Below are 12,582 nucleotides of genomic sequence, written 5' to 3' on the forward strand. Positions count from 1 at the left end.
GGTGTCCAACATGTATCAGATCTCTGCTGCTATTGGGGTATCACAGAGGGGCCAGACATCCTCATACCTTCTGCATTTTGGTTTCATTTCAGTAGATCTGTGATGAAAATACAGAACTTCCAGTCTCTTTCATTCAGAAACCACATTTTGATGATCAATTCTAAAAATACACCAAAATGTTTCTCTGTGATTTTGAAACTGAGTTTCTGAAAAAAAACATTGTACTTGTAGTAACAGGTAAAGTGCAAAGTTCCTGAGAAATGAGCTGTGAATTGAAGCTGCAGTGGAAATGGATCCTATCTGTCAGTCTCTGCTCCATATTCTCAGGAAAAGATAGGAGAGCCAAGATGACTGACTAAATGGGATGCTTAAGTGCCAGGGGCTAGATCTGGGCTTGCTGGTCCCTCAGGTCAGAGTTGCAACTGTCAGACTTTCCTGCTTGATACCTGCTGAAGCCAGCAGGAGGAGAGCTGTAGGAAAAACGCTGCAGGCACCATCAGGGGAATTGGTAAGTACCTGGTGCAGCTTTAGGCGTGACAGGCGGTGCTCTCCTCTGGGAGGATAACATCTTTCTTTATGTACTGGTAGGCCTCATTTTTGCAGTTCACCACTTGATTTGCAGCAGCGAGGCAGAAGAAAATAGCTGGGATGCTGAGGAGCAACAGAGCATCTGTTTATCTAGAGAACTGTAGGGGGAGGGAAGAGGTGTAGCTGAATGAGACAATGACATTCCTGCAGGTGAGGTGTCTTACCTCAGCTTTTGTTCCAGAGATTGTTTTTTTTTGTGGCTGCCTTTGCCCTATTTTTAATTAAAAATAAAAAATAATTTTAAAAAATACATTGTTACTTTACTCTTTTGTTGTTGTTGTTGTTGATGATGATAGTAAACATTTTTCCTTTCATCTTGTTTCTTCTGAGCTAGCTGTAACCAAAAATAGTTGGATACTTGGGGCATGCAGGTCTGTTGTCACTGAGAATACAACTATACAGAGCTAATGTCCTCACGTCTGTGGTGAGGTCCTATTTGGTAATCAAAGAAGAGCAGCATTAGAAAGAAAAAGAAAACAATGCTAATAAAGTAGTGTTTATTCAGGAATTCAGGTTTGTTTGATGAAAAAATAATAAAGCTTAGTCTGTTCCACTAATTTAGAGACCTTAAAAGTGACATGGAGGAAACTGAATGGGTGAATTCTTTGGTGTACAGCCCAGCATCTGCAAAGGTTCTTTCATAGTCAGACCTTTTTAGAACATTCGACACAACTTCCTTCGTAGTCATCCACTGTAAATTTATTCCAGTTGGTACATCTTGCTTTATTTTTCCTTGAATGTCTTCCTTTGCTCTGACCTAGTCCTTTTCATCTTATCTGTCTCTTTCTCCTTTCCACTTTAGTGATGGCATGGGCTGGGTCACACCATGCTTGTCCCACACAGGGGTCACTAGGGCCCTCTCAGCTGCATCATCTCTGAATGGTGAGAAAAACAGACAGAAGATATGTTACTATCTGATATTCTGATTACAGAATCAAGTCACTAACAAAAGCATTCAAGGTTTTTACCTTGTCTCATGAAGTTTATTCCATGAGCATCAACAAAAGCTATATTGTTTCTAGTTTTTACAGCCCAATCTCTTTATTCTTTTGTTTTATTAGATTAAGAATATATATGTCATTCTCATAGCAATGACTTCAAGATTTAACTAGAGGACTAACTTGTACTTTTATGTAAGGTAGCAGGGCATAAGAATTTCTTTCTCCTGGGTGGAAATCTTGAGTATATTTTGATCCAGTTTCTTCATATAGCCACTCAATTTCACTTTTCAAATGCTATGAATTAGCTTTATGGTTCTAATAAAATAGATTTCTCAGCTCCCCCATGAATTTTCTGATGTGCATACTATGAAACTGAGCAGACTGATCCATATTCTTTCAGCTATGAGCCTTGATCAACTGCTTAATGTTGTGTGTCAGAGTCACCTTAATTTTGTTAATCTTCTAGACCTATTAGCCCATCCAGCTGGTGATACAGTTCCACAATGCCAATCAGATGCACTTTGCTATCCATAGTCTCACCTGAATGGGAAAAAAATAAAATAAAATAAAATAAAATAAAATAAAATAAAATAAAATAAAATAAAATAAAATAAAATAAAATAAAATAAAATGCTTAGAAGCTGATATGAAGCAAATATATATATATATGTGCATATATATATATATTTATAACTCCTCATTTCTTATCAGATTTGTCTGAATTATGCAGAAATGCTGAAGGAATGTATGAAACTCTCAGCTTTCTAGTCTTTGAAGTCCACCTCAAATCACAACAGTTTGTAGCAGCAGCAAATACCCCAAACATCAGGTTTCTCTGCTGGGGTGTGCAAGTAGTGGCTGTTCCAGTGTATCCTTAGTGTGGAAAATTTTACTAGTCTGCTCACCAGAAGGAAGAGTGGGATTAGATATGTTACTGAGTTCATTTTGTTTTGCCATTTTGTCACCAGTTGGGAAATATAATACACTGGTGATCAACTTGTTCAGATAGTGGCAGTTAATTAAAGAAAAAAAGAAAAAAAAAAAAAAAAAAAAAAAAGGAGCTAGGAAGCTGGAAGATTTGAAAATAAGAAAACAACTCTGCTTTGTAGATGTACAGAGAGCAAGCAATTTCTTAACACCTTTTCTTCAAGGAGCTAAGATGAATGATGTCTTTGTACACGCATTCTAAGCAGGGATTTTATTTAAAAGTAAAAAGATGAAGCCCTGTGTAAATTGTTTAGAACAGTCCTAGTGAAGACATGTTGATTAATAAACATTAAAGAAGGAAGATGCATATTAATTTGTTTACGTGTAAGAGGCTTCTAGCTCATTAAATGTCTTCTAAGCATTTAACTAGTGAAGCAGTGGATAAAACCAGACGTTGCCTTTAATCTTGTTGTGAGTTCCAGTATGAAAACAAACAGATTATCGCTAAATATGTACAATAGTTCTACTAATGACATTCTTCTGAAAATGTAGGGTGTCAGCCAGCTCAGTATTTGAGCTGTAATTTGGTGGAAGTTTGGGTTCAGTTTTGTAACTCAATTGCTGGGACCAGTAGGAATTGATTAATTTTAACTTCATCAACAGCAGTGCTTGGATAATTAGACTGTTGAAAAATTTCATGTTTATAGAGAGCCATCAGTTCTTGCTGTGATTTTGTTAGGTATCATTTATGCCTGGTTATCAGTGAAGAGTTCTCCAGGAACATTCAGGTGCAGTAAGATATGGCTGACATGCCTTCTTTCAGTTTTTTTAAAATTATTACTCTTTACCTAACTACTGCGAACAGGCTTTTAAACTCTTTAAGATGTAGTTGAAAAAGACAAGAAAGAAGCTAGTTACAACTAGTGTTTATGGGAAGATAACCCTATGGACCATTTTAAAGAAATTAGAATATTATCTTAATGGCCTGGCCAAGTAGAGATTGAGTAATTGCTTTCAGTCTAACATAAAAACAAGTGAATAAGAAATAGCTGATGAAGCACCAAGCACTTTTTTTGTAAAAACAGTCCTGGGAGAAAATCAACACATATTTACAGGTTTTCCCTAAAATTGCCTTTTATTTTTAGATACTTATTAACTTAAATGATGGCTTTTGCTTTAGAAGTGTTAACATATTAATTTGTAATGAAAATTGCTGTTATTTTTTGCAAGCAACAAATAGGTAAAAAGAGTAAACATTATTTAAATTACAGTTCGAGTTTAAAAATAAGTTTCTGGTTTTTTGTTTGCATATGATTTTTCACCAGAGTCACTTTCTCTATTCCTCGGTGTTTTGTTCTTAGTTTTCTTTAGGCTTCTGTTCTCATTTGTACTATGAGAGAAAAAGAATGGATTTGTTTCAACTTACATGTCATACTTATAGAACTGTAAAACTTCTAACTACTCTTAGGAAGTGCTATAATATGCATAAATATTCTCACTTACTGTTATAATATGCATCAATAATCATACTAGAATTATATTGGTAATTTTGCAGATCCAATGCGTGGGCCACGGAAACTAGAGGTTGTGGAGATCAAGTCTAGGCAAATCACAATTTGCTGGGAGCCATTTGGATATAATGTCACACGATGCCATCGCTACAACCTCACTGTCCATTACCGTTACCAGGCTGGAGGACAAGAGCAAGTGAGAGAAGAAGTAAGCTGGGATACAGAAAGTTCACATCCACAGCACACCATTACTAATCTATCGCCATATACAAATGTCAGCATCAAATTAGTACTAATGAATCCCGAAGGACGAAAAGAAAGCCAAGAACTTGTTGTACAAACTGATGAAGATGGTGAGTTTTTGTATTTACACATGTATCTACACTGTACATGAATCCTACCTGATGATCAGCATATCTTTCTGTATGTTCTACTTTCACTGTCTGTAACAAATTTTCTACCACCTTCAACAGTTTTAGAGCAGTAAGGGATCTATTATATGTATTAACACGGTCTTTTACATAATCTGTGATGTTGTATATCATTTTATCATTTCTTCACTAAGCTCAAAGTATCTGCTTGAATTATGTTCTGCCACTTAAAAGTTCCAGTATCAGTGCGAAAAAACATTCAGGTGCTGGTCCACAGTATCTTCATGTAAGCGTTTCTGTTGAGTGATATGCTCAACATTAAATTCTTTTTCCTGATCTGCAGTTTCCACCACTGAATACTGTTAGTTGTTTATCCAGACAATAACTTTTGTATGTATGTATATTGCAGTATATAGATACTCCCTCTCCTTTAGTAATTTTTAGCTAAAGGGGGTTTTTAGACCTCAGTCATTTAAGTGATGACATAATTTATCACTCTCTTTTTTTGCAGTATGTGTAGCTGGTTGGCAACTGAGTCTCCGTAATGCTGTAATAACACTGCATGAAAAGATGCTAACTTCCTTCTAAATCCCATGTGATGTTATTGCGATTGTCCACACCAAGAGCATACAGGAGTATTGATAGCTATGGGACTAAAATGGAACTTACTTTTTTAATTAGTCATGCACGCGGAACCAGTTCCACCTTTTTGGAACATGTTGTGCTAAGGCGTATAACCCCTTGGTTCCTTCTACAAGTGTGCCTTAGGCTTTTTGGCTTTGCTTATAGGAATCTTCAATTGCCTGCTCTTCAAAGGAACCTTAATAAATGACTGGGATTAAAACAACAGATCTATTCTCCCAGTTTTAACATCTGCAGTGTTCCTAGATGTAGTTGTCTGTTTTCTTCCAAATTAATGATGGATTTACTGCAAACATTTTGGATAAATTCTAGAAAAAAATAAATAAATTCAGCAATGACAAGTTTCCCTTATAATAAATACTTGAGGAATATCATTTAAAACTGTTAAATAATTTAGTATGTACTGTAATGGTTTTCTATAGTACTAATTTCTAATCAAATTATATGAGGGAATGAATTAAACAATTTAGAATTTTAGGCTGCTAATACAACAGATTTTTCCAAGCGTAGCTAACATAAAAATTGTTTAATTAAAATTAATTTTGCTGTCATCTTCTTGTTTTTATTCAGTTCAGTTGTAGGGTGCAAAAGCAAAGGATCTTATTGATGTATGTAACATTTCTGTATTTTCTTTAAAATTTTATATAGTATTTGTTTATTCCTGGCCCTCGTCACAGTATAACAAGACATCTTAAAAACCATCATCAGTGGTTCAGAGGATAATTTTTTAAAATATTCTTTCCATAATATTAATCAGTTTTGAAATATCAAGCCTGAAAATCTCTGATTCTGTCTCTAAAATGGTTTTTCAAATACTAAAAAAGAATGCAGATTTTTAGTATACTGTATGCTTTCAGCACAGCGTATGTATCTGTGTGTAACACAACAATGGAATATGACTCAAATAGTCACTGTTATCTTCAAATTACATTATAATGTATGTTGCAAGGGCTTGGTCCAGTTCAGTGTTGAGTATTTCTATGAATGAATATCCCACAGCCTCTCTAGGGAAGCTCTTAAAGTGTTTGATTTCTTTGGCTTTGTAAACGCTCAGAGTTTATGACCTTCAAGTAATTTTTAAGTTATCACCATGTTTAGTCATACTTTTACCTTAATTGTGCTATATTTAATTTTTCTGCCTTTACATGTATGTTATTAACCCTATTATTCCAAGTAGCTGTTGGCTTTCTCCTACTTGGAAGAAAGACTGTGGACAGATTTAGTTTCACTAATGGCACAATTTTACTGGTCTGTGTAGGACTGGTAAGCAAATTCAGGAGCTATCAGTGTCCTTAGAGCTTCCTCTTGTCAGAGGAATTCCTGCAAGGGACTCTAGAGAGGTAGGGAAATTTGCTTATAAAGTCTCAATTTAAGTTCCATTTAAATCAGTTTAACTCCTAGACCAACAACATGGAAGAACAGAAGAATTAAAATGCCCTATCAGACCTAGCAACAGGAAGGAGTCACCAAATGTCTATCTTGTAGGTCTTCCTATGCTTTAGCTGTATGGGTGGTACTCAGAAATGGGTCCAAGAAGTTATTTCAACTGTTGTTGCAGTTAGTTTCCACCTTATACCATATGGAAAATGTGAGTCTTCTTACTGGACTTTCACATGCGTTTCAGGTGAAAGTGCTCACCCATCAATGCTTTATGCTTCCTAGAAGTGCATTTTTGAAGATTTTCTTTTTACATTGTGTTTCATATACTGTTATAAAAGCAGAATTTCAGATACATGTCCACATGCTGTTAAGACACCTTCTTGGCTAAAAACTGTGTTGACGTTGGTTCTAGAATAAGATAGTTGTAGAATAAACAGAAAAAAAGAGGCAGATATCTGAGAGCAGTTGATGCATCCTTTATCAGACCCTTCTGATGTCCCTTACCACCATTCATTGTCCTAAGGTAAGAATCTTTAAGAAGGAGAATGTCAGGTTTTCAGATTGTCTGCATCACAGCTTCCATATTTAAGGACATCAAGCATATAGTCAGTGAGCATCACCATTATGTGCAAAATGTGACTCATCTTTCTGAGACTGGCATTCTAGTTCAGTAAGCTAAAGCTGTACCTTGTTACTTCAGTCTTCTTCCATTTTCCTACAGAAATGTTTGTATCTTTTAGTACAGAACAGGCATGCCATTGATAAGTAGGTATGACTATTAGTTTTTATTTACAAGAATTTATCCCTGAGACATCATCTAGTTTCTTATTCAGTAAGTTGAATTATCCTTTTCTTTCATCAGTAGTGTTCTACTGGAAAAGTGCAATTCTCACTAACTCCTTTTTATACTGAAGTTGACGCAAATTTCCTTAACAGCACTATCTTGTAAAATAAATTATTCTCTTTGATGAGCTACCCTGGTCTTTGCTTCAGTCTTTGGAAATAATTGTGGGTGTAATTTTCTAACAGAATATATGCAGTTGAGGTGTTAAACTTAGGAAGATGGGGAAGAAGTGGTTGTATATATATGATATGTTAAACAAATTCCATGGAATATGAACGGTATCTCAACAATTGATATTTTGTGTCTCAACAGAATGGGTGGATTGCTTTTATATTTGTTTTTCCTTTTCTTATTCATTAGTTCCAAGTGCTGTACCACTTGAGTCAATTCAAGGGAGTACCTTTGAAGAGAAGATTTTTCTTCAGTGGAGAGAGCCAGTGCAAACATATGGTGTGATTACTTTGTATGAGGTATCAAGCATTTGGTCTTGTTTTTCCCTTCATGTATTGTATTGATTTTTGGAAGTGCATAATTAGTATGTAATTGAAAGAAATGTTTTTTCCCCAGTTTCTGTAGAAGTACTCATTTTGAAGATAGTAGCACTTACAAAGTAATAAAATCAAATGTGTAATATAGAAATGGATTGCTGCAAATCCCAAGAAAGGTATTGAGTTATCAACTTGAAGAAAACTGCTATATTTAGAGCCATATGATGTAGTATTCTGTTTAGTAATGTGGAACTAATATTTAAGACTGAAAGACAGATCTTAGTAGATTATTTTTTTTAGAAGGAGGCATAATGCAGTGAAGACAGTCATCTTCACATTTAGGTGAGACTCATTACAGGAAGCCTATTGTAATAGAAACAAGTAGACGTAATTTTTAAGAAAAATCTATCATTTTTAATGCAAATTCCACAAAATTATATGTTGTAGATGTCTAAAAATCGCTGCTTTTCCTCACATGGAACCTCTGCCTGAATGCCTTTTAGAAAAATTGACAAAAGACCACACAGATTAAGCTGTCAGACAGTAATCACTGTTAAGCCTCTTACCTGACCTTACTACGAAATCGGTATTGAAATGCTTTGTTTAAAAAAAATAAAAAAATAAAAAAACAAAAAAACCACCACCTAAATGATGTATGGTGTAAGAGAAAAGTTAAATTGAATGGTAACCTTTTGATACTGTTTTGAAAACTGTTTTATTGTAAGAGGATAAAATGCCATGAAAAAGTATAGACCGGTTTTTTTGTTTGTTTTTTGTTTGTTTTTTTTTTTTTTATAAAGCTAACTGCCTTCCAGCTATTCCAACAATTGCCGATCTGCAAGGATTTGAATGTTCTACTAAATATGCTAATGTTTTTATTGATGTTTGGCTTCATGTACATAGAAACACACAGAGGCAAACCATCTGCTAATAAAAATGCATGTATGTCTTACTGTATTGATGGAAAAGTACATGCAGTGTGTATGTGCAACTTCTTAAAAATATGTTTCTAACTTCATCAGCTGTAATGACAGTTGCACAGGTGTTATTGAGAGGTAGAAAAAAATAGGTTGGCCTAAGTTTCCAAGGTATTCAGTACAGCAAGTCTTTGAACATCAAAAGAACCTAACATTCCAACGGCAAAGAGAATACTGAAAATAAAATACTGATATCTTCTGCTGTTTATCTTGCACTTCTCAAGGCAGGGTAGAAGGAGCTAAGAAATCATCTAAAGCAGTAACTTGATTTCATTAATTTCTAACTGAAAGGTACCAGCAAGACATATACATCCAAACCAGTTTTTGTTCTAAGTGTCAGCTTGGTCCACTGAGATGGCTGAAAATGAACAGATCAGGAAGGCCACTACCCTACTAGAACTGCACTGGGAAGGAGTGCAGAGAAGATCAAGAAAGGCTTATACAGGTTAATCAACAGTAAGGAAAGATGCCAGGAATGCATACTCTCCCCTAGTGAGCAACACAGGTAGACTGATAACAATGGACATGTTGAAGGATGAAGTACTTAAATTTTTTTGCAATCTTCACTGACAACTGCTCTTTCCCCAGGCAACCCTACAGTCCTGGGGAAGTCTGGCTGGAAAGCTCCCAGACAGAAAGGGACCTTGGTGTGCTGATGGACAGTCGGCTGAATATGAGCCAGCAGTGTGCCCAGGTGGCCAAGAGGGCCAATGGCATCCTGGCTTGTATCAAGAATGGTGTGGTGAGCAGGACTAAGGAAGTCATCCTGCCCCTGTACTCGGCATTGGTGAGGCCTCACCTTGAGTACTGTGTCCAGTTTTGGGCACCTCAGCACAAGAAAGACATGGAGGTACTGGAGAGGTCCAGAGAAGGGCAATGAGACTCGTGAAGGGCTTGGAGAATCAGCCCTATGAGGAGAGGCTAAGGAAGCTGGGGCTGTTTAGTCTGGGGAAAAGGATGCTGAGGGGAGACCTTATTGCCCTCTTCCAGTTCCTGAAAGGTTCTTACAGTGAGAGTGGGGCAGGCCTCTTCTCACTAGTGACAAGTGACAGGATGAGGGGAAATGACCTCAAGTTGCACCAGGGCAAGTTTAGTTTGGATATTAGGAAGAACTTCTTTACAGAAAGGGTGGTTAGGTACTGGAATAGGCTCCCCAGGGAGGTGGTTGACTCACCATCCCTGGATGTGTTTAAGAGCTGTTTGGATGTGATACTCAGGGATATGATTTAGTGGAGGGTTTTTAGAGTTATGGTACTGGTTAGGCTGCAGTTGGACTTGATCTTCAAGGTCTTTTCCAACCTGGGTAATTCTATGATTCTATGATTCACATAGCCCTCAAGCAGATGAGACAGAAGTTGGTCACTGGGTGCCTCCTACTGTAAGTGAAGGTTAGGTTTGTGACCACTTGAGAAACCTGAACGTTTGTAAGTCTGTGGGTTCCAAGGAGATGCATCCTGAAGTCCTGAAGGAATTGTCTGACATAGTCACCAGGCCACTCTCAATGATCTTTTCAAAGTCATGGTAATAAGATGAAGTCCCTGGTGACTGGAAAACGGGCAGTGTCATGCCTACTTTAAGAAGGGTAGAAAGAAAAATCCAGGATACTCCTAGCTTGTTAGCCTCTCCTCTGTGCCAGGGAAGACCATAGAACAGATCCTTCTGAAATCTATGTTAAGGCACTTGGAAGAGAGGGAGGCCTTTGACAAGTACCCACATAACTTTCTTCTCTCTAAATTGAAAAGATATGAATGTGATGAGTGGACCGTTCGATGGATGAGGAGCTGGTTGCAAGATCATACCCAGAGAATAGTGGTCAGGGAATCATTGTCCGGATGAATATCACTAATGAGTGTTTTCCCTCAGAGGTTGACACTGGGACTTTTACTCTTTATTATCTTCATCAGTGACATTGACAGTGGGATTGTGTGTGCCCTCAGCAAGTTTGTGGATGACACCAAACTGTGTGAGACTAGGCAGGCTCAAGCTGTGGGCCTAGGTCAGGCCTACGTTCAACAAAACCAAGTACAAGATATTGCACCAGAGTCATGGCAATTCCTGCTATCCATATAAGCTCAGGGACAAAAGGATTAGACTCAGCCATGCCTTAAAGGACTTGGAGGTGTTTGTGGATGGCAAGCTGGACATGAGCCACCAATTTACTCTCAAGGTCCAAAAAGACAACTGTATGCTGGACTTCACCAGAGGAAGCATGGCCAGCAGGTCGAGGAGGTGATTCTGTCCCTGTTCTGCACTGGAGAGATTGAACCTGGAGTACTGTGTAAAGATTTAGACTCCGTAGTACAGAAGAGAGGTGGACTTCTTGGAGTGCATCCAGAGGAAGGCTTAAAAAATGATCCAAGATTTGGAACACCTCTCTACAAGGACAGTCTGAGAAAGCTGTGGCTGTTCAGCCTGGAGAAGAGAAGGGTCTGGGTAGCAGCCTTTCAGTATCTAAAGGGGAGCTATAAAAAAGAGGGGGGCAGACTTGTTAGCAGAGTCAATCATGATATGACAAGGGAAAATGGTTACAAGTGAAACAGGAGAGGTTTAGACTGCATAAAAGGAAAATGATTTTTATGATAAATATAGCAAGGCACTGGAACATGTTGCTCAGAGAGGTGGTGGATGCCACATCCTTGGAGACATTTGAGGCCAGGCTGGACCAAGCTCTGAGCAGCCTGACCTATCTGTGGGTGTCCCTGTACATTGCAGGGAAGTTAGACTAGATGACCTTTAAAGGTCTCTTCCAAGTCAAATGATTCTATGATTCTACAAGCACTCCCCAAGGAAGGATAGGGGACAATTCAGCCTGGATATAATCACAAATTGGAGAATCCCTTGAGCTGAAATGCCTGCAAAGGAATGGGTCAGCACAAGAGTTGCTGCAAGGGGTGAATGCATGTCACCTGTCACACAATACACAACCTGAGGTGAAGGAGTTTAGTTCCAAAGGGAAAGCAAGCACATGATTGCTGGGTACTTCAGCTGACAGTTGAAGGCATTCACTGACTCAGACCTAGGGACAAGGTTGTCCTTTCCTAGATGACCTCTTCCACTGGTGGCAATTTTTTAAAGGGTCATCCCAAGGACTGCAGGATGAGATGCTTTCTTTATGCGCTAGTATTTTAAAATGTGGATAGTGTAATAATAACTCCTGAACAAAGAATTTACATTTACTGGAATACTAATAAATACTGTAGAAACTACTGTGGACTTTGCTTATAAGTAAGCATGAAACAAAGAAACAACACAAGTTCATTTTGACCAGCCAAAACACCATTTCTTATTGTATTCTTTCTGACGCCTGGAAGAACTTATAGAATATCAGCTACTTACCTGTCCAGTAATTTTGTTTTACCAAAAACAAAAACAAAACAAAAAAAAGTAACATGGCAACAACTGTTACAGATGTATAATATCAACACTTACATGCTTGTAAATATTTTTTGTGTCCATCTTCTTAATTAGAATTATGTGTAATAATGTAATGTGTAATAATCACAACAAAAAAGAATGTTATTAAATGTTATTACTTCATTATATAAAGTCCTGGAATTCACATAAAAATGGAACTCTGCAAGTAAAAAAGAGGAATTAATAATTTTTATTTTTAATAGATTTCTCATGTTTACAATATGTGGAAATTAGTAAATAATATAAAAAATCTGAATCAAGTTTTGCTGTGAGATTATATTAACATTTCTAGTGAAAACTGAAAATATTGCTTGAATCAAAGAAGGAACTGAGGATACAGTATACATTTTGCATATATTACTAAGCATTTTATCTCTCTTTTCCTCCAAAGGAAAATCTGACCTAGGTACAATATAATAACTTGAAAGTTTCCCAATTAGCAATTACAATATCTAAGCTTCAGACTAAAATATAAGCTCTACCCACTCTGAAAAATTTG

At 37.0% G+C, this 12,582-nt stretch overlaps 1 protein-coding gene across 11 annotated transcripts in view; it reads left to right on the forward strand.

Annotated features, from left to right (window-relative positions):
* The window catches only part of PTPRM (protein tyrosine phosphatase receptor type M), a 454,976-nt gene that overhangs the window by 240,002 nt on the left and 202,392 nt on the right, over nucleotides 1-12,582 (forward strand). For all 11 annotated transcript variants that reach the window (XM_072327944.1, XM_072327945.1, XM_072327947.1 and 8 more), the window contains 2 exons: nucleotides 4,012-4,320; nucleotides 7,565-7,674. In XM_072327944.1, coding sequence (XP_072184045.1) covers nucleotides 4,012-4,320; nucleotides 7,565-7,674 — 419 coding nt within the window. The remainder of the gene's footprint in view (nucleotides 1-4,011; nucleotides 4,321-7,564; nucleotides 7,675-12,582) is intronic.

This window comes from Excalfactoria chinensis, chromosome 2 (genome assembly GCF_039878825.1).
Source record: "Excalfactoria chinensis isolate bCotChi1 chromosome 2, bCotChi1.hap2, whole genome shotgun sequence".
Classification (NCBI taxonomy): Eukaryota; Metazoa; Chordata; class Aves; order Galliformes; family Phasianidae; genus Excalfactoria; species Excalfactoria chinensis.